The sequence below is a fragment of the Limulus polyphemus genome, unplaced genomic scaffold (assembly GCF_000517525.1).
Source record: "Limulus polyphemus unplaced genomic scaffold, Limulus_polyphemus-2.1.2 Scaffold128, whole genome shotgun sequence".
NCBI classification, from domain to species: Eukaryota; Metazoa; Arthropoda; class Merostomata; order Xiphosura; family Limulidae; genus Limulus; species Limulus polyphemus.
Window position 1 is genome coordinate 695,798 of NW_013665738.1, and position 24,061 is coordinate 719,858.

The 24,061-nt window shown below is 32.4% G+C and overlaps 1 protein-coding gene and 1 long non-coding RNA gene across 6 annotated transcripts in view; both read right to left on the reverse strand.

Annotated features, from left to right (window-relative positions):
• Positions 1 to 503: 503 nt before the first annotated feature.
• Positions 504 to 24,061, reverse strand: part of LOC106473320 (hemicentin-1-like) — a 196,928-nt gene continuing 173,370 nt past the window's right edge. For all 5 annotated transcript variants that reach the window (XM_022402770.1, XM_022402779.1, XM_022402773.1 and 2 more), the window contains exons 4-7: positions 4,646 to 4,849; positions 3,502 to 3,795; positions 2,316 to 2,606; positions 504 to 1,659 (exon numbers count right to left, since the gene is read on the reverse strand). In XM_022402770.1, coding sequence (XP_022258478.1) covers positions 1,364 to 1,659; positions 2,316 to 2,606; positions 3,502 to 3,795; positions 4,646 to 4,849 — 1,085 coding nt within the window. In that variant the 3' untranslated portion in view covers positions 504 to 1,363. The remainder of the gene's footprint in view (positions 1,660 to 2,315; positions 2,607 to 3,501; positions 3,796 to 4,645; positions 4,850 to 24,061) is intronic.
• LOC111089757 lies at positions 17,964 to 23,994 on the reverse strand. Its single transcript, XR_002613971.1, has 3 exons — positions 22,427 to 23,994; positions 21,470 to 21,704; positions 17,964 to 18,528 (listed from the first exon to the last, which is right to left on the reverse strand). It is a non-coding gene; the product is annotated as an uncharacterized LOC111089757 (long non-coding RNA).

The following is a 24,061-nucleotide window of genomic DNA, read 5'->3' on the forward strand; positions in this document are numbered from 1 at the left end:
AAAACTCTAGAGCTATATCTATCTCCACCAGAACAAGGTAAAGAAACACTAGAACTATATCTATTTCCACCAGAACAAGGTAAAGAAACACTAGAGCTATATCTATCTCCACCAGAACAAGGTAAAGAAACACTAGAACTATATCTATTTCCACCAGAACAAGGTAAAGAAACACTAGAGCTATATCTATCTCCACCAGAACAAGGTAAAGAAACACTAGAACTATATCTATCTCCACCAGAACAAGGTAAAGAAACACTAGAGCTATATCTATCTCCACCCAAACAGGGTAAAGAAACACTAGAGCTATATCTATCTCCACCAGAACAAGGTAAAGAAACACTAGAGCTATATCTATCTCCACCAGAACAAGGTAAAGAAACACTAGAGCTATATCTATCTCAACCAGAACAAGGTAAAGAAACACTAGAAGCTATATCTATCTCCACCAGAACAAGGTAAAGAAACACTAGAGCTATATCTATCTCTCTGAAGAATTTTATATTAGCTAGGAAGTATGAAAACAGTCCCGATTAATCTGAAGAATTTTATATTAGCTAGGAAGTATGAAAACAGTCCCGATTAATCTGAAGAATTATTATATTAGCTAGAAAGTATGAAAATAGTCCCGATTAATCTGAAGAATTTTATATTAGCTAGGAAGTATGAAAACAGTCCCGATTAATCTGAAGAATTATTATATTAGCTAGAAAGTATGAAAATAGTCCCGATTAATCTGAAGAATTATTATATTAGCTAGAAAGTATGAAAATAGTCTCGATTAATCTGAAGAATTATTATATTAGCTAGAAAGTATGAAAATAGTCTCGAGGAGTTGTAATTATATTAACTGGAAAGTAAATAAAACTGTGTCGAGGTACAATACACTGAAGAGTTCTTATATTACTTAGAACGTATGAAAAACTGTCCTGATTACTGTGCTGGTCTGTCCGTTAAGATTATCATACTAGTGTGAATGCAGTAAGACTGGGATGTTGGTTTAAATTATCATACTAGTGTGAACATGGTAAAACTGGGCTGTTCGTTTAGCATATCTTACTAGTTTGAACGTAGTAATATTGGGCAAATCGTTGATGTTATTACATCGTTAAGAACCTATTAAGTTACAGTTGTGTCTTAAGTTATCATACCCATGTGATCCTAGTAAAACAGAACTTTGACTTAAATTATATTACTAGTGTGAATCTATTAAGGTGTCATTTTGTTTCAAATCGTTTTACGTTAGTATGAATGTAATAATTTTAGACTTGCATAATAGTTTAAGAGACAAGTTTTGTTGTTGTTTTTCATAAAGATTTTCATTATTTTCTATAAAAGAAAATACGAAGATAGAGGAAACGCTCTAGACACCTGCAGGCAGTATAGTAAAGACACAAGGTTTTCGTTGAATACCGACGTCGTTAATACCCCAGCAGAGCATTGTGCCGTAGTCGTTGTCTGTCTTGGGTGTATAGATGGCCACACTGTGGGTCTTATTACTGCTGTACCGGATGTCACCGGACTGCTTGGTGGAACTGTTAAACATCCAACTGAAAGTGACATCAGCTGGATCAGCTACTAGACTGCAACTCACGCGAACTGTCTCTTGCTTGGCGACCCCAAAGGTTGTCTTCTGTTCTGTCTGGCACTGAGGAGCATCTGAAGAAACAACAGGGTAACATATCAACCAAAGCAAGTGATCAGGGACATAACTAAATTCGTTGGTACTCAAACAAAACAATTGTTAACATCTTAGAACTTTGGATTCAGGTACCAAAAATTACGAATTTTCATTAATTAGATATATGGATTCAGATTCCATAAACAGCTTGGTTGTTTGTGTGACATTACCTTTCAATAAGTATAATAGTATTTTTAATGAAACCTTATATGACCATTAAAAATATATGTTACATACCATAACTAAAAATAGATTTTCTCCGTCAGCCGAGTTTCAGAAATTAGAAGCGAACGATGATCTCAATTGAAAACTAAAATTATTAGAGCTAAGATTTAAAATCTTACGATTTGTGGAGCCAGAAATATAAATACTCTAATCATAAAGCTAAATATATCTGTAACAATACATCACCCATTTCTGTAAGAAAACTAAAGCTTTTAGAAATTATAAGATTGCTAATATCAGTTAGAAGACATAGAATCATAATTTAAAATCATCTGGTTGCAGTAAAAGACCCGAGTTTTTACTGATCAGAAATCGGTACAAACTGTACTGTCATGGAACTGAAGTTTTAAAATAGCTATAAATAGGTTTTGTACGTTATGTACAATACAGATGAAGTATCAACACATACATTTGACATTAATATAAATCTTGTTGCTGACACCCAATCCTTCATCGTTGCTCGCTGAACAGGTAAAATGTCCTTTGTGAGACAGCTGAACGCTTTGGATGACTAACGTCTGATTGGTTATCATTATTCCAGAGACCAGATTTGTCTTAATATCCATTCCTTCGAACTGCCAACTGATGGAGTGGATCCATGGATTCGATCGAATACTACATTCTAAGTAAACGTCATTTCCTTCTTGTATTTCACCTGCTATAGGCAAATTTTTCAAGTGAAGGGCGACTTGAGGAGGAACTACAAGCAGATAAAGAAATAGAGCATAACTGTCTAATAGTTTTATAAGTAATATTGTTTTACTAAAAATTATTATATAAAGAAAAACAACGTAGAATCGTTGAAAGATACTAACTTCGTCGACATATGAGAATAAGAACTGTAGCGTATTTTCTCAATGTGTTTGATTTGATTGTTGTTATGCATATAATTACAAAATTGGCTATCCACGTTCTGTTCACCACAGGTAAAGAAACCAAACTTTTAACGTCGTAAGTCTTCAATCTTACTGCTGAGCCACTGGAGGCTTCCAAATACGTACTCTTATCAAATACAGATAGTTAAATTGTTGAAAAGTTTAAGATTTGAAGATGATCAAAATTAAATGTGAACCGAGATCATGGTTATTGTGCAGCGAAATTAATACATTGATAATTTGAGAAAAAAAACAACTTATATTTTATAAGTAATGCTATTACAACTCAATTTTTCATTAGATAAACACTTTTATTTTTTTGATAAGAAATATAATAGATTAAAGAAATAGTAGTTTTATGTAACAAGTACTTTTATGTTTGTATTATTCGATCGAAATCTATTTAGATAATATAGGTTTCAGAAACAAGACCGGTAAAACAAGAAAGCTTTTAACGTTGCTAATAAGATAGTTTAACGTAACACAATCTCTCTATGTGTTTTAATATTATATAAAATAATATTATTATTAAAACAAAACTTTTATAAATATTCATTTTGTTGTTTCTTGAGAATTTATTGTTTAACATAAGCGAACAGTTTTGGGTGTTGGTTCTTAGAGAAAAAAATTGCCCATGCAGTCTTAATTCACAAAAAGCTCAAATTGGATATACATTTTTTAAAGTACAGAGTCAAAGTGAAATTACTTTTTGCGACTTACAGTAAATTTGCAATTTCCACCCATCTTCTATGACACTATTAGAAATAAGAGGGTTCTCTGCTCTGCATGTTAAGAACTTTCCATTGTCGTCGACAGATGGCACGAACGTCAGCATACTAGTGCTGACTCCTGCCCGATTTATACTTTCTCGAGCATGCTGCAATTGTTTTTTGCCTTTCCACCAAGTAATCTTTGCCGCAGGACGAGATCCATTGGACGTGCAAGTCATATTAACTTCACTGTCTGCCGATAAGGGTCGTTGGTAAGGATGAATTTTAACTTCCACTGGCTTTACTATACGCAAATTATAAGAACATATGAGTGAAAGTAATAAATAAATAAATAAGCGTATAGTATAGTTGTGGACGAAAAACTATTTATATCATCAGTTACTTGAACAACAACTGTTTCAGTGTGAACTATATTAAGTTAATGATTGTGGACGAAATGCTATTTATATCATCAATTACTTGAACAACAACTGTTTCAGTGTGAACTATATTAAGTTAATGATTGTGGACGAAATGCTATTTATATCATCAATTACTTGAACAACAACTGTTTCAGTGTGAACTATATTACGTTAATGATTGTGGACGAAATGCTTTTTATATAATCATTTACGTGAACAACAACTGTTTAAGTGTGAACTAATTAAGTTAATGATTGTGGATGAAATGATTTTTATATCATCAATTACGTGAACAACAACTGTTTCAGTGTGAACTATATTAAGTTAATGATTGTGGACGAAATGCTATTTATATCATCAATTATGTGAACAACAACTGTTTCAGTGTGAACTAATTAAGTTAATGATTGTGGACGAAATGCTATTTATATCATCAATTACGTGAACAACAACTGTTTCAGTGTGAACTATATTAAGTTAATGATCTGTATTTTTGTAAATTCTATTTAAGTCATTACACATAAGAATTATGTTTATGATTTATATTGATATACATTAAATTACTTATTAAGTTTAACAGCAAAGTAAAAGGCATAATAAAATAAAATATTTCTCTGCGTTTTTGTACTCTTCGCTTAATATTTTGAATTAAGTGATGTTACACATCAAGTTATTGTATTTAAACAAAAGATAAGCTTTTAACTGTTAGTGTTAACTTTAAAGACTAGCTACCGTTTAGGTCAAGAGTCACAGCACACGACGAAGGAACGGTAATGTTGTTATTAGAAGCTTGACACGTTAGGATTGCCAGAAGATCGTGACGCTTCAGTTCTGTTATTTTCAGCGTGTTTTTCACCACATCCTCAGATATAAATATGTAGTCATCATCCAATAGTGTATACTCTCTCCACCATGTCAATGAAGGACGAGGCTTACCTGACATTAAAACAGGGTTGTTCGTACTAAAAATGATTGCCAGTTATTTACATGATACAGAGATATTTATAAAACTGAGATCATAGCTAAACTGGGATTAATATTTTTGAATAGCGTAAAATTCAGGAAATAATCTCAAAATTTCACAGTGATGAATATAGTGTGAGATAATGTATAATAACGCGTGAATGATAAAAACTTTAGAAAATAAACTCAAAAATTTTCAGTAATAAATATTGTGTAAGATTATGTATATTAACGTGTGAATAATGTAAACTTTAATTGATAATCACAATATTTTACAGTAATAAATATTGTGTAAGGTTATGTATATTAACGCGTGAGTAGTGTAAACTTCAGTTGATTATCTCAATATTTTACAGTAATAAATATTACCTGAAGTGATATGGATCTTGAGAAACAACTTTTTGCAAACTTACCTATGTTGAAAAATTTTCTTTGCATTGTTCTAATATTTTGGAAACAAAGAAAACTAACTATTTAAAAACGAAATCATATAATATAAACTTTAATTAAGGGCTAAAGCAACACAGCAATATACCCTCTTTTCTCTTAAACCAAACCAAACATATTGGCAAAGATATGTCGATAACACTATTGTTGTATGGACATAGTACAGGTAAATTAAATGAATTTTTATACAACTTAAAAAACCAACATTCAACCATAAAATTTACTATAGAGATTGAGAAAAATAAATGTTTACTCATTTTAGATGTCTTAGTTATAAGAAATAATGATTATTCATTTAATACTTATGTTTACTGATTAACTATCACCCTTCCCTCTAATAAAGTTTCGTGTCACCTTTCATCGAGGTGGTTAATAGAGATATCCTTTTTTATTTATCCAGAAAATAATCATTTAATGAACGAACTTGATTATAAGATGTGTACGTACGGATGGAGGTTGTAACCTAGAAATTATGGACGGAGAGGTAAGAATCTAGAACAAACAAAGTTATGTTCACAATTCTACTTGTTTACTTTAATCTTTATCAAATTAAAATAGTTTAGTTTTCGAAATAATCCTTCTAATAAGTTAAATAACACACTTACTTATTTCTTTTTTTTTAATAAACTATGAGTTTTGGGAAACGACAGTGGTATTTGCCAAACGAAAAGTTAATGTAATTAAGTTCACGTGGGGCAAACGATTTGTTAATTAAACCACCGCTTAAAAGAATATAAATTAATTGTTAAAAATAAGTAAAATTAATCAATTTTGTCTTGCTGAACATGCTTCAGAAACTAACCATGAAATTAACTGGATGACTACTGAACTATTATAATGGAATTATATATATACCTTTGTTTTCTTTTAATGAAGAGACGCATAATGGGCTATTCGCAGGGATCGAACCCTATTATTTTGCGTTTGAAGCTCTCACGCCCATGCTGAGCCACCGGGCGTCATTAAATACAAAATAATTATTTTAAATTGAAAATATAATATTAAATCGCGATGCTCCAAGTTTTTCTAAAAGTTGTATTTTTATTTATTTGACTTTAATACTTAAATTATCTGTACATATACAATGTATAAAAATATAACGAAGTTTGTAAAACAATTAAACCTGATGGCAACCTGAAGTTACAAGGTTGATAAAGTTACAGTTGTTTTTAACTGGGGTGCTTTAACCTTTAGATAAAGTTTTTATAGGAACTTTTGAAAATCGTTGATTATTTTTTTATTTTAAGTTAATCATTGTTACCTCCCTTTTCAAAGATAATAGGTTAAGTTAGATAGTTAATGTTTTACTAGTTTCTATGATCAGATTACCTACAGAAATATGCTGGTTCAATAGATAAACAAGAAAGCATATTGTTCAGAGGCAACCAGACTACAAATGATTCACAATTTATGTGTGAATATAATACCTACCTATGAACGAAGTTATGGAATGCATTTGAAACAATCATTAGATAAAATACTTTAAGTAATCAATAACAGGCATGTGCCTTGAAATTTTCCGGATTTATTTAAACTGTTGACTATTAAACATTTGAGTTTTAAAATGTCATCTATTAAAATCTTGACTTTGTAGGATAACGCAAGGAAAATATCAATAACATTGAGGGTATCGAACTGATGAATAAATACATTCTAATTATCATAAGCAAGAGTGGTATATTAAATTAGCTACAATATTTAATGGGTTAAACCTTAGTATTCAACTAAATCAGTAGATTGCTTTTATCAGAAGTTAATGATATTAGAATATTCTGTGTGGTATGTTTTGGTCTTACATAAAGCCACATTGGCTTCAATGAAACTTGCACGCCAATCTGTGTCCCAGTGGGCACAGGATACTCGTTTTAGAGATTTATTTTGATACTAAAAAGTAGTATAGTCTTTGTTAAAGAGTCTATAACAGATCACACGTCAGGCTTACTGGAACATCGTGCTGTCCTCTTTCTTAAAAAATGTAGTTATTTCTTTAAGAGTGGAAAGAAAAAACTGTAAAAAGTTTTGAACAATTTGTTCTCTTTCTTTGTTGTTGTTGGGCGCCACATTAATCCAATTTTTTAGACTTTAAGCCTCATACAAACAATAGCTTTACATGATTTGTGAAAATTCTTAATAATCGACTTCGTAGATCCCGCCATAGTTAGACTAGTGCAGCTTTCTAGAAGAACGACTAAACATGTACGTCATAATTAGACTAGTGCTGCTCTCTAGAAGAATATATGAACATGCACGTCATAGTTAGACTAGTGCAGCTCCTTAGAAAAATGTCCTCCGATGAGGCAGTAGTACGTCGTCGGACTTACAACGCTCAAATTAGGGGTTCGACTCCTCTCGATGGACACAATATATAGCTCAATGTAGCTTTGCTACAAGAAAATAGACGCACTTTAGAAAACAACTAAATATCTACGTCATAATTAAACTACTGCTGATCATAACAGCTATTAAAATGTTCGTCATAGTTAGACTACTGCTGATCATAACAGCTATTAAAATGTTCGTCATAGTTAGACTACTGCTGCTGTCTACAAGAAAAACTAAATATGTACTTCATAGTTCGACTACTGCAGCTTACAATAACAACTAAAATGTACGTCACAGTTACACTACTGCGGCTCCCAAGAAAAACCAACCAAAAGGCACATGTTTTCTTCTTGACAGTAAATTTTGAAGTTAAGAATGGTTTAACAGTGGCAGCTTCTTATGGGATCTATTTGTTCTTTCCCGTTAAGAAGAAGAAAAAGTTACAACAATAAGAAAAGTTATTAGTGAAAAGTGTATAAATTTAAAAAATCTCCTAACGTGCAAGAAACTTAGAATAGAGACTTCTCTCTAATGTGATATGGATATATATTTCTAAGTTCTTCTTAAAAAAAAACAACCTTCGTTTACACTCTGATTTATTGTGATTGTGGTGTTTCGTTTTATAGAAACAAACGTCATCAAATCCAATGTTTCCTACAACAGTACAGCTTTATAATAGCATAACCGGGATCATTCTATTTACGAAAATACAATCGCAAATTCTCAATATGACAACACAGACATATGTGTTCTGCGTTATACTGATATCTTACTGAGGCAGCAAGTGATTGTGGAACATTCCTATTATATCACCATTATATCTGTATCTATATCTTCCTTTTTGTGGTGGAGTGAGATAGGGGGCTTTCTTCACCTGCTTCTGTTAGAGATAGCTATAAGTCTCACATTTCTGGTGGAGAAAAATATAGCTCTCAGGCTTTTTTCACCTTGTTGTTGTGAAGATAAATATAACTCTTGGGTTATTCATTTTGCTCTGTTGGAAATAGCGTTAGCTCTCGTTTTTCTTCAACTTATTGTGGTGAATGATAAATATAGCTCTTGAGCTTTCCGCTTCTTGTTCTGTTCGATATAGCTCTAGGATTTTCTTCATCTTGTTGTAATGGAGATAAATGTAGCTCTCGCATTTCTTCACCTTATTCTGGTGAAGATAGATATAGCTCTAGTGTTTCTTTACCTTGTTCTGGTTGAGATAGATATAGTTCTAGTGTTTCTTTACCTTGTTCTGGTTGAGATATAGCTCTCGCATTTCTTTACTTTATTCTGGATGGAGATAGATATAGCTTTAGTGTTTCTTTACCTTGTTCTGGTTGTCATGTCACTATAAATTGATACTACATCAATAATCAGATAGTTGTAATACACGAGTAAGATAAAATTTATAAAACATAGTAGCTGTAATTCCTAAATCAGACGTAAGATATCATGTCCAAACGCCCAATCCAGACGTATTACATTAGGTACTAATAGTCGTAATACCCACTTCAGGTGTATTGTTTCAAGTCCTACTAGTCCTGTTTTACAATCCAGGCGTATTACATCAGGCCCTAGGAGTTGTGTTCTACAATTCAGTGAGGTAATAAGAGGATTTTCTCACGTTCAGTGTTTTATCTTTACTAAACTTAACCGAGTAACGAGGGTTAATATGCGCAGTAACAAAAGTTAGTGTCCAAGTATCTAAGGTGTCAGCGTACATAGCACCTAAGGTCAGTGTCCGCAGTAATTAAGCATAGTGTACATATTAATTAACGTTATTGTATATAGTAACTACGTCAGTGCCCAAGGTAAATAAGTCAGTACAATATGGTGTTTGATACCAAAACTAGTAAATGAAAAGTTTACTGGGAAGTGTTCTTTATCTTCATCATGCACTTTTTAAAATTGTACAAAGGATAAATATTGAGCAATGTAACTCATTCCCATTGGGGCTTTGCTGATTATAGATTTTTCAAACATACTCAAGCGGTGATCAGGCTCAACTGATTTGAAAAATTATTATATTAACTAGGATTTATGAAACTGTCCCAAGTACTCTGAAAAGTTATTATGTTAACTAGAAATTAACGAAACGTTCTAGACGCAGATTTACAGAATCTTAGTTACGTTAACAAAGAAATATATTAAAATGCAGTAAATATTTCCTGTTTGTTTGTTCTCAGAAGACAAATAAGCTGTTTTAACATTGAATCCAATATTACACTTTCCCACTTATTGACGAGACATTTTAGATGTAACAGATTACACTTTATGAAACTTAAGCCTTGAAGTAAGTGTCTTTGAGTTCAAAAAGCACAATGAAACTTTTGTTAATTTGAAAGGCCGTAGAGGGTTGTGTTTCTCGACAAACTAAACAAAAATCGGTATATTTGGATACTTTTGTTTTCAGAGATCTAATTTCTTACATTTGAATTACAGCGCGAGGAGATCAAACCGTTAGATGGTTTTCGCTTTCACGACAAATCTCAGTTCTCGTATTTATTAGTGTAACTTCATAACTGTATGTCCACTTTGCACTAAATCTTACAATTCATTTTTTTGTACAGTTATCGTGACTCGTTACTTCTGAATAACTTTATTTACACTTTGATCGTCGTTTGGTAATTTACTAGCATGATATTTGCTGTTAAATAAACTTAGTTAATAAATGAAAGACTTAGCATTCTCATGAAATATTAAAGAAATAAATAAGGCTGTTATAATCTTTACACTAAAATTAGAAATACAATATTTACTATTTACAATAGTTAGATAAAAAATAATTGACATTGTTCTTTGTTATCTGAACTTCCTTCTACTTCCTTGTTTTTTATTGTTGTTCAGACACTTCACAGAAGCTAAGCTTCCTCCATTACTTGGAAAGTTGTTGTTACTTTGTTTGTTGAAAGAACGATGCAGCTATTACTTCTTGAAGCTATATCTTCTCCAATCTGTTTACAGATACTCAGTAGAGAATACTTCACGTTGCTCTACCTTCTTTAGTTTGGCTGCAGATATTCACTGAAAATTACTTCTCTGGATTTATATATGTTCAGTATAGATTACTTTAATATGCCTTACCTTTTTCAATCTTTATGATAATATTCATTGCAGATTATTTTATAGTGCTATATCTTCTCCAGTTTGGCTAAATAATGTTTATCCCAGTCAGAACAAATACTGTCCAGGATGTAATAAAGAAACTGGATCTTTTTTAACCATTGGGTAAATGATTATTAAATAAGTTGTGTTTAAAATATGTATTTGGATTTTAATTCATAACTACACTACTTTGTATTATTAATATTTACTATATTCAGACGATAAGTGCCCCAAGATTAGGTTTTTTACAAGTTTATCTTTACATTAGCTAAAACATTAATTATAATAAATGGTATCGAACACGAATGAATGAAAGTGAAAACTATATCCCTAGAAATGTATTACAAGTTATTGTTTTTATGTCAGATTAAGTATTCGTGTTTTGTTACTTAAAATAAAATAACCTGCCCTATATTTATTATATTTGGTCTCCAAGAAAACCAGTGTTTAAAATGACAAATGCTAATAACATATTTAACCTGTTAATTATAATTTAATATTTTGTCATTGGAAGATTTCTATTTATTAAATACGATTTAAGTATAGTTTTAAAGTAGTTTAGAAAATTGGATATTTTTTTATAGTAAGAGTAAATATTGCATTGCAATTCTACATAATGCGTCAAACTTGTAATGACTTGGATAAAATGTAAACTATCTACCTACCTGGATATGAAGCTTTGTAAAACATTCGAGATGGTATTATATCAGGACCTTTGTCGTCCATGTCTGTGAATTCATCAATATCTTTTTTGAATGGCATATGGGACCTTAAGAAATAAAATACTGATAATGAAACGTTCTTAACTTAAGTAAGAAATTGATCAAACATAACTGTTCAACTTTCACTTTAAAATATTAAAGGAACCAGTATTACTAACAAAATAGTTAAACAGTTTTGCATACTAGCTGTAAATATAGAGTTATAAGAATCTACAAGGGTGGTGGAGTTATGGGCTTAATTTGAAACAATTTTAAAAGCCAGGGGAATTGTTCGATATCAACCTCCGAAAAAATTCTAAGTTTAAAAGTTTAATAACGTGGTTGTTTCATTTCAATAAGTTCGTTGGGGCACGATACTTCCAGCCTGTTATAGTATAATGCCCTGGTTCTCAACCTGTGGTCTGCGGGCATCTAAGTGTTCAAGAGCATTTTAAATGGTGATTGTAAGTATCGAGTTTTCATATAATTGTTAATAAAAAAATATTATGTTAGGTTAAAAAGTACGTATTATTTGGAAATTTCATTAACTTACATACTTATTTAAGTCATTTCTACACTTATATACTGTAGGACCATCTTCCGAAGACAGACCTATCTGAATATCTGGGGTCTGTGAAGGAGTTCACGAAATAACAAAAGTAGAGAACTAATGATGAATTGCGTCTATTTACAAGCTACACCAGTCAATGTTATTGGCTATCACATATAATCATAGGAACATTTAGTTCTGTAAAGTTGTCCTTTCGCACCCAATCTTAAGAAAAGTAAACATTTAAGCCCATCCTTTTTTCCAGAAAATCACCTATTCCCCACTTAACTCCCTGTGAAGTGCTAGCCTCCATTACTACTGACGGCAAATAATTCCATAAGTGAATCACCCAGGTAGAAAAATAAAACTTAAGCTTTAGTCCTTTCATCCTATAGTCTTCAGAATACAGAGAAAATAAATCAGAATCTTTATTCTATACATTCTCCTTGTAAACTTCTAAGCTTCAATAAGATCACCTCTTACCCATCTTTTCTAAAAAAAAAAAAAAAAGAAGTTAAAAGATCATAAACTATCTCTATAAGATATCAAGGAGTAATAACATTATTTCGATGGCTGAAGGGACCTATCCACCACTATACCAAGGTCCTTTTCTTTAATCACGCTCTTCAGTGGGATACCATTTATATTAAACGCGTGATTCAAATTATGATAACCCAAAGGCTTTATCTTGCACTTATTGTAATTAAAAATAATTTTTCGGGCATTTGTGTATTTTCTAGTATCACAACATATCGAATACAGCTAGAAAAATCCAAGAGTTTAATGTCATAAGAAAAATTTACTAAATTATCAGTTATGCTCCTATCAGTATTATTAAAGTAAACAAGGAAACGCAAAGGTCCAACCACTGAACCCTGAAGCACTCTACTAGGCAGATACGTCAAAAGCACGTCAAGAGATAGTGAAACTTATCACAACCCCATTGACAGATATATTACAACATAATATAACACAATAATGTCGAGAAATGCTAATAAAAACGTCATAACCCAAGGTGCTGATATGTTCCAATACTGTCAGGAATGATAAAAACACCATAACCCAAGCGACAGATATGTTCAAATCATATCAAGAAACAACAACAACAAAAAACACACCTTTACCCAAGGGACAGATATGTTCCAATAATGTCAAGAATTACTAATAAAAACGCCATAATCCAAGGTGCTGATATGTTCCAATAGTGTCAGAAATGATAAAAACACCATAATCCAAGGTGCAGATATATTACAACAATTTCAAGAATACTAATGAAAAAATCAAAACTCAAGAGGTACATACGCTCCCAGCACTTCAAGAAATATAATAAAAAACACTATAATCAAATGGGCAGTTATTTTCCAATCAAGTCAGTAAATAATAAATATAAAATCATAACACGAATGGCAGATATGCTATCTTCTCTTTGGTTTAGAAGAAGAGTCTTCTAAACCAAAGGGCAGATAATTCACAAACGTATCAACAGAATGTTCTAAGATTTCCTTAACCTTAAGGCAGATTAAGCCTGACATAACTTACAGAGTTCTAAACTGATTTCACTTATAGATCACCAAACACTTTACCTTTATGAAGGATAAAGCCCGATGAGAAAAGGCTTAACGAATGAAACGTCTGTTTCAAATGTTGTAAGACATAAAACCCGATAATAAAAGGTTTAACAAACGAAATATCTGTTACAAAATAGAAAGTTCAACAAGGAAAGGCTTAACGCAACGAAAATCTAGTATGAAATAAAAACCTCGCTAAGGAAAGACTTAGGGAACCAAGCATTTGTTGCAAGATTTGTAAGGTAAAAAAGACTTAATGAACGAATCACATGTCACAAAGTTTACGAGGTAGAACATAAGATAATAAAAGGCTTAACGAAAGGAAAATCTGTAACAAAGTAGGAAACTCGATAACAAAAGGCTTAACAAATTTAACATGCGTTACAAGATACAAATGATTTATCAACAAACATACGTACTTGTCGCCACCTGATCTGTCGGTCTGAGCTGCTAAAGAAGAATAAAAGATATATTATAAGGTTTTCAATTGAATATTTCTAAATGGCTTCAATAACTCTGATGTTTATGAAACAACTTGTACAAATAAAACAATGTAGAACTTCTTCTAATTTTACCATTTCACGTACTAGAAAATTACTTTCTTCTAAATATTGCACGTGATTCTAAATTAATTTCAAGTCAAAGTACAGAATAGTATAAAGATAAGAACATAATAAAGTCGTGAACGATATAGGACTATGCTCAATTGCAATATAAATTTATGATTTATTATAGATGTTTAGGACAACAGTTATGTTTACAAACATAATATTTAAGCCCATGGATGCTATACACAAGACACACAAAAATAACCACACATACTTTTCAACCTTATAAACTTGAGACACATACTTCCACCTTCAAACTAACTATCAGGATTACACAAAAATAACCATTCCCACAAAGGGTCTTCTAATATTACGACACAAACTTCCAACTACAAACAAATGTTTATTGCATAAAAATAACTATACATTCATTTGAAATCTTAAGATACACTTTTCCTCCTACAAAGAAATTGCTAAAGCTATAAACAAATAGTGATAAACTTCCGAAATGCGAATATTAAGACACACACCTACCCCTACAAACAAAAAGTCAGAATTACACTAAAATACCTACTTCTTCATTTCCAATTTTAGGATACACACTACTTCTTACAAACAAAAGGATTACAAAAATAAACATTCCCTCTAAGTTTCTAATCTTAAGACACGCATATTCTTATATAAACAAACGGTAAGGATTACACAAAAGTACATAGCTTCCAGGTTTTAGTCTTAAAACAACACACTTCTTCCTGCAAACAAATGGTCAGGACTACACAAAAATAACAATACATATACAAAATATCTAATTTTAATTCGCACACTTCCTTATAAAAACAAATGGTATAGCCTACACAAAAATAGCCACTTCTTCGAAGTTTCTAATCTTAAAACACATTTTCCTCTTACAAACAAGCTTTCAACTTACACGAAAATAATCACACAAACTTTCAGAAATTTCGATCTACAAACATACACTTACTCCTACAAACAAAGAGGTAAGATTATACAAAAATAACCACTTCTTCGAAGATTTGAATTTCAAGACTCACTTCCTCAGAAAGATCAGAACTACATAAAAATACAACAGAGCTTCCAAGTTTCTAATCTTAAGATACATACACTCCCTTTTACAAACCAGCGGTTATGGTTACACAGAAATAACTTCTTCTTCGAATCTTAAGACGGACAATTTAGGCGGAGTGTACGGAGAAACGATAAATAATTAATAACAAAAGAACTAATCTGTAAAACGTCCAAACATGAATATACATCAAATTTCCGTAAATTTTAATGTATTTTTTAAAAATAAAAACAGCTTGAGTTAGAAAATATAAGCTAATATATAATTTACATATGCGTGTGTTTTACCTGCAGACAATTTTCTCTTGCTTCGTAGTTTTAAGGCTATCACCACAACAACGGCTATGAGGACGAGAGTAGTTACAATGGCGATGAGAATAGTAAAGAGAGGCTGAACAATTACAATTGTCTGAGGGTGAACTGGAATGAAGAAAAATGATGTGTTAAAGTTTCTTTTAAGAAGTTTGAATTTTATGCAATGGGGACAAAAATCATTGAAATCAGGGCGCAATCAGTTAACAAAAAGCTATGTATTTCACGGACGTTCTGTGTTTGTTATTAAGTCGAGTTTATTGATATGCAATTAAAACGTAGTTTATTAACTCAGTTATTAAGTCAATTTTGCCCGCATGTGGCAAACACATATGCAATTCACGTAACTTGTTCAGTTTTACTGGCATCAGTTGTTCAACAATGGCTATTTTCGTGTATAGCGAAATCTACCTTTTCTGTTTTGTATTTTATTTTATGAAACACCTTACTGTATACGGGAGAATATTCAGTACAGTGTCTTCATTATACATGATAGTTTTTATCTCTACTTTCAATGAACTACAGTTTCAACGTGACACAAAAGCTTAGAGATACTAAATCGTACTTTGTATCTCTATCTTCAATGAACCAAAGGTTTAAAGTCATGTCATGTAAGAGACTAATTCTTTGGGCATAATCATCTACTATGTGTATGTGTGTACTGGTAATTCAATGTTTCTACTTTGCCAATATAAGTATTCTATGCGATACTCAAGCATGATCGGAATGGTCGTATATACCGCTTTAAAAACGCCTAATAGCATTATTACACAAAAGAAACATCGTGTATGCTACAGGTGAGAAACATTACAAGTGTTGTATAAACGTTGGATCCGTACGAGTGTTACATTGTAAGTAGTATCCATTCTTTAGGTTACGACGCCGTGACTAATATGTCCATTTCTAATACATGGCCATCACAGCGATTATAACACGGTCAATTTGCTCCATCTATAACGTTACTTAATTTCCGAGAACCCGACAAGAATGCATTAGGCTTGATCGTAGCAAAATATCGAACTTATCTTGCATTATTCAGTTTGTTCGAGAGTTGGATCTACAAGTTCGTATTTCACGATATTTTTGTTTTCTCCATATTTTGATAGAAATATTTACTGTTTAACAAACATTTTTAATAATGTTTCTTTAAAACTTAAAAAAATAAGAGGAACTCTGTCCTTGGAACAATTTTATGGCTCTTAATGGATGGTAAATTTTTTTCTTTTATATCCCTCAAGGTTTTAACAAAAGATATAATACAAAATTTACAGACCATGTACAGAATGTTGAAAGAGTGTCTTAGTAAGTTTCCAGATCATTGGATGGTAGTATTCTAATAACGTTCCAGAGCATTGGCTTGTCAATTTCCAGAACATTTGTTGGTAGTATCCAGTAAGCTTCCAGATCATGGGATGGTGGTGTTCCAGTTAGTTTCCAGAACACTGGTTGGTAGTGTCCACTAGGTTTCCAGAACATTGCTTGGTAATATCCAGTAAGTTTCCAGAACACTGGTTGGTAGTGTCCACTAAGTTTCCAGAACACTGGTTGGTAGTGTCCACTAAGTTTCCAGAATAATGGATGATAGTATTGCATAAGTTACCACATCTTTGGATGGTGGTGTTCCAGTAACTTACCAGAACATTGGATAATAGTGTTGTAGAAAGTTTTCAGATCAACACATCCTGGTGTTCCAGTAAGTTACCAGAGGATTGGATGGTTGAATTCCGTAAGTTTTCAAAACATTGGATGCTAATGTTCCATTGAGAGTGAGTTTTTATTTAATCTACAAAGTGAAATGATGACTTACTTTTATTCATGCGCATCTAGATAAGTTTGGTAAGGTTTTGGCATGTACTTCATAATGTGTTACGTATAATCTACCAGGTGAAAGGATGACTTACGTTTATCCATGCGCTTCTCAGCAGGTCGGAGTGTCGTGGCTGATATAATGACTGGCTCACTACGACCTTTAGGGTTTGAAGCGTACACGAGGAGTCTGAGAGCAGTTCCAGCAGGGAGATCTTTCACCACAAATTTGGGGTGCGGGGACGATAAGTTGGTCTTCAGGGTACCTCGCCCTACACTGTAAATCTCGAGAATAAATTCTGCATTCAATCCACCGTTATTTGCTTCAACACATTCTAAGTGGATGAGGTTTTCTGTCTGGTTTAGCACCGAACAGTTGTACGGAGACTCTGGAGGCCCTACGGCATATTATCACAGTTTTACATAAAGTAGTCCAAAGTATTAATACATCGAAACGTTCTAGATACTTATAGATTTAAAAAATGTTAGTTACGGTATCTCATCATAGTTTTACAGAAAATGGTCCAAAGTATTAGTATTTATGAATATAAAGTGGGAGTGTTTAATTTAATAAAACATAGTTCTAGAAGCAAGTTCAGATAACAAAGAACAATGTCAATTTTATAAAAAAAAAGAATTCCAATCTTACACGTTCTTTATATTTTATTTCAAATAAGATAGACATTGTAAATACAATACATTATAGAACAGTACTATCAAGCAACACTTTTCTGTGAAAAATAAACATACAATTATTAGGATAACTTAAAAACACAAACACACATACAAACAAATATGATATGTTCATCCATTAACTTAATGTAAAGTGCTGTAGATATAGTTACCCGTTCATAAATTAGGCCTTACTAAGTATGATGAAGCAGTCACAAAAAAAAAGATAATTACTACTTATTATCTTGAATAAAATTCATAAACTAAACTTAACCACATAAGTCAATGTAAGCAATAACTGGTAACTACATACAGGCTGTCAATGCATGATCCAGAGGTCCATTCCAAAATAATTTCAAGATTTCTTGAATAACTTTTCATTGTATAAGATCACAAAACACGCTTATTCTAGTGTCTAATTAAGGCAGCGAGTGCACTTATTACCTATACTTAATTGTTGAGATAATCTTCTTTCCTTGCCTAATCTTTAATATAAGTTCTATACGATCAGAATTCATAAGGAAGACCTTGGAGGTCATCTTCTTATCTGGAAAGGATAAAAAACACATTAAACAAGTAAATTGTGTAGTTTAAAATGGAATCCATTGGTGAACATATATAACACGGACAGTACGTTATAAAACATCTTATTTGTGTTCATGAACATAAACAAGAAATCTTGTTCATTATAAAAAGTCACATTTGTGTTCATTGTTTAAAGTATGCAACAAAGATTGTATGCTATAAAAAGTTACATTTGAGTTTATAAAATTATTAAAACACAGTTTCTTGAAAGTATTAAAGATGATTATGTATAGGGAAAAGTGAGGTAAGATGCTCGTTTCGGTAAAACAGTCATTCCTGTATGTTATTAACCACAGCATAGCGGCTCATAGAATGTTTTTTTTTTTAGTTTTTAAAGTGCAAACTTTTAGCTCATAGTTCCATCATCTCTTCACCGATTTGAGATCTAATTACAGTTTTGGACTCAGGAAGTCAAACCCTTTCGATTGATATATTAACCACGCCCAAGGTCTCATAGATTAATATAACTAATGAAAAAGTAAAAAAAAAAAAGTCTCATAGATTAATCTACTCTAATCCTGCCTAAAATAATTTCAAGTGCCGCGGCTATTGAGGATTCCCTCTTGTTTAGTTATGACGTACTGCCTTTTAGAGTTGTTTTTGGACAACTTTGAACCACGGTAAACACTTTGAAGTTCTTATGACTAAAAAGTAGATATTTCAGAGAATTTCCCGTTTATTTCAAACAATTCTAAATTATAGACAACAAAATATGTCGAAAGAGAAACAACTCAACTTGGTTGATGTTTTGTCACGTGCGATAGTTTTATAATGAGTGGCTGAGGGTAAGACGGCCTCCATTTGTTTTCATGACGTATGATTATTGCTTTACAATAAGTGGCTGAGGGTAAAGTAATCTTACCGACGTTCTTTTGCGTCATTGTCCTAGATAATGCACAACTTGTACATGGCACAAAGCCTTCCCGATCCCTGATGGCAGCATTTAAATGATGATTTAAGTGATTTGAATGCATTTGTTGAATGTAGCATTTATTTTAAATTGCAGTTGTTGCAAGACAGATCGGGGACATTTTATCCCATGTTGAAGGTTCGTTTTATTCAACCTTATAGATAAAACGGTAAAAAGGCCGTCAACCACAATAAAAGCATTTCTTCGATGTGTAATGCTCAATCTTTGTTTTAACTAGAAATGACATTTATAATAAACAAAGGTTTTTCTTAAAAAACTTTAACAATTTCAGGATGTTCATTTGAATTGGTGAAAACTGCAATCAAAGTTAACATGGCTGTCTTACATCACCTTACTCTGTTTTGTCTAACAACGTTCTGTGACGGATCAAAGCTTTGTACATCAAAATCTATGAAGGATATATGTTCCACCAAATAAATTATGTGACTGATCTATGCTACTTCAAACAGAATCTGTGATATATTTATGCTCTTTGCCGCCCAGTGGCACAGCAGTATATCTGCGGAGTTACAACGCTAGAAACCGGGTTTTGATACCCGTGGTGGGCAGAGCACAGACAGTCCTTGTGTAGCTTTGTGCATAATTAAAAACAAACAAACAAACATTTATGCTCCTTAAAATACAATTTGTTTTGGATCTAAGCTTTATAAAACAAAACCTAAGATTCATCTATGCTCCATAAATCAAAATATGTGATAGAATTATATTTCAAAAAATAAATGTTGTTGATGTTTGTTATTAAGCACAAAGGGCTATCTGTGCTCTGCCCATCACGGGTATCGAAACCCGGTTTTTGGCAGTATAAGTCCGTAGATATACTGCTGTGCCACTGGGGGGGGGGGGGCTCATAAAAATAACAATAAAACCTGTGATGGATCTGTGCTTTGTAATACAAAATCTGTGCTAGGTGTATTTTTCATAAAATTTGTGATGGAGCTTTGTTTCATAAAATAAAGTCCATTATCGATTTATGATCCTTAGAACAAAACTTATGATGAAACTATGTTTCATACAAAAAACATGGGGTAAATATTGTTAATGGTTTTTTATACACTAAATCCAGTGTTGGATGTATGTTTCATACAACAAAATCTATAATGGTTCTATGTTTAATACAACAAAGCATGTGATGAATCTTTGTTTCGTTTACCAAATCCTGTACTGGAACTTTGTTTCATAATAAAAAATTATGTGCAAAATCTTTTTATCATATAACAAATCATGCTATAGGTCTATGTTTTGTTTGTTTGTTTTTGAATTTCGCGCAAAGCTACACGAGGGCTATCTGCGCTAGCCATCCCTAATTTAGCAGTGTAAGACTAGAGGGAAAGCAACTAGTCATCATCACCCACCGCCAACTCTTGGGCCACTCTTTTACAAACGAATAGTGGGATTGACCGTCACATTATAACGCCCCCACGGCTGAAAGGGCGAGCATGTTTGGTGGGACGGGGATTCGAACCCGCGACCCTCAGATTGCGAGTCGAGCGCCTTATCTACCTGGCCATGCCGGGCCGTCTATGTTTTTAACAACAAATCCTGAGCTGGATATATGTTTCGTACAACTAAACATATGATAGATATTTGTTTAATGCAATAAAACCTGCGATGGATGTTTGTTTCATACAACAAATCTGTGCAAGATCTTTGCTCCATATAACAAAACCTGTGATGGTCTATGTTCAATACAACAAATCCTTTGCTGGATCTATATAACATACATCAAACCTGTGATGGATTTTTTTTTATACAACAAAGCTATAATAAATCTTTGATTCACACAACAAATCCTTTGACGTAACTTTTTTTTTTCATGTAACAAAACGTATGAGGAATACTTGTTTTTTACAACATAACTTATATGTTTTACACAACAAAATTTGTGAACTTTCCATTTTACCACTACTCACATTTTTATTTGTTTATTAGTAACAGATATTTACAGAAAAACAAATAAATGTATACTACCTACATTCTGGGTGATTGGTCCCTTTTGTGTGTCTCTTCCTCTTTCCCTAAACTGCACTTTCTCGTCTACCACCACTCATTAATGGTGTTTCACATGAGGTGGTACAGTCATCATCCTCTGTATCTTGCAGCTGACCTCTGATAGTGGCGTACTCTGTCGGTGGTTCCTGCTGTCTAACGGCTGAAGAGCATTGGCCAATTCTAGGCAGAGCCAACTCAGCGTATGTCACGCCCTCAGGCTACGAAACGTACAATTAATTTTTTAAAGATAATTTAATAGATCTACTTAATTTGTTCTATTGAAGTACAAATTAGTATATTAAAGTCGAATTATCCAACGGTATTATTTTCTTTATACTGGTACGTGTTTAGTCAGTTACCTAAAACTCATTTCTTAAACTTTTTTTTTATAAGTGATAAGTATTAATTTAAGAGAGGGTGAAATTATAATTGAATATATTTGCTTTTAAACTTAGTAATATTTCAGTCAGCAGTCCTTAGATTTTTATTTACAGACTTACAGAGTCTCAAAATACAAACATCTATTGTCAGGTGTTGTTTAATTTATTAACTTACGACAAATAATCTTAGATTGGTTGATGACTCTGGTGATCAAAATCTATCATCATATAAAAACTAACTTGCTTTAACGTAAAGCTTTCAGATAATAAGCCTCAGAACGCGGGCAGCAGACATTTCTACGTGATTGCTTTGAGACTACTAAAAGCATTATTTCATTAACATTCTGTATATGAAAGGCCTGAATTAGTTATTCTGAGTTCACAAGAGCTCTACAATCGAGACACGTGTGTAAATAGCATGGTGGTGACATAGAACAAAAACAATGTACGTTATATAGTCAAGAAATGTTTAAACAGCATAGCGGTGAAATGGGACATGGATACTTTGCCTTACGAAGTCACCAAGATCAAAGCAATTATTCCTATGTATCCCCACTCACACTAGTTCGTCTTGGACTTCTGTTTGATGTATTAATGCCACTTAGGTGACTAGTACAAAGATTTTCAGTCCTCTCCGCAGGTGAACTAACTGGACAAGAGGTGCTGTAACTAGTCTCCGCTATCAACTGACCGGTATAACAAGACTCCACGATACAGTTCAGTTGAAAATATCGGTCTTCGGAATAATCTGTAATAAAAATAATTTTATAAATATTACAAATATCAAAGATTCTGTTTATTAAATCAATAGCCTGGATGATAATTTATCTGATAAAGTGAGGACCTACTGTGTTATACGAAATTAGTTTCTCACCCTCGACTTTTTTCTCGTTGTAGAACCACAGCATTAAGGTACGTCACAGCCTAAATTCTATTTATTTATTTATTTTTTCGATGGGTTAATTTTTCCTTTAATAATATATGTGGTTCTATCCTTTGAGTAAAGTTAGGTTCCATTGATGAATGCACCAAGGTTAATCTCTCAGTGGCTTGCCCTTTTATATTATATACAGTTTCCCATTACAGCTTATGCTAATCATATTAGTATTTTCATTATACAAGACACAGTAGTTTCAATCATTGAGCTAGAAATGACTACTTTTAATCTTATTGCAGGTTTGAAGTTCCATGATTTATAACAAATGGTTATATCGGCTGAAGAAATTGAGTAGACTGACAGATGAGCACTACTGTTCTTAGTAATTATTCTAGTCCACTAGAAAACATCAAACAAAACTGGATTGACTTAAAGGAAATTTTCCAACTATTCTTGCTAAAAAGGACCGATTGCAAGAACATACAAAGAAAAACATTAGTGTCTAGTCAAACTGTGGCTTGTATTCAGTTTTATTGCTGTTAAACACGGAGTAACACAATGTGCTATCTGTGCTCTGCCCAACACTGGTATCAAAACTGGATTTTGAGCTTTATAAACCCTCAGACTTATTACTGACCAATGGGGTGCGGCTAGTGTTCATTGGCATAAACCGAAAGTTTTAGAAACCTCTTATGGTCTTGTTAAAAATTTCAAGATACGATGGTAAAAGAGGATACAAATTAGTTTTTGTTGCTTTTCTAATAAGGGGACCTTAATTTAGTTTCATTTAACCACAATATCACAATTTTCTGAATATTTTACAGGCTTCTCGTAATAGTTTTAAAATCATAATCACTTACTGGGTATTCATCTTATGAATACACCGAACTTTGATATTTAATTTTTACCCTCTTTCAACTCAAGAGTTCTAAGATGGAGAAATTTCAACATAGAGGTTTAAATAGCTATTCCACAGAATCCTCCTTGCTGAACCTCTTGTTTGTTGTTTAAGTTTGAGTTTACTGAAGACTCAATCAAACCGACTTTTTTATGAGCTTCAATCGATATGTCAAGTACACGAACCTGTAGATCAATTATAATAGAGCTGTGATATGTTTTTAGTTCCTTGATTTCTGATTCGATAGTCAAATAATAGCAGCTGTTAAAGGTATTTTTCCGTCTTTGGTTTCTGATAAATAACTAGTTTAAAAAGTCAGGTGTAAGTAATTGTTTGTGATATTTATATTCGTAAAAAATTGCCCTCAATCGGTTGTTGACATGGACCACTGCAAATGGTTTTAAATTCTCTTTTTTCTAA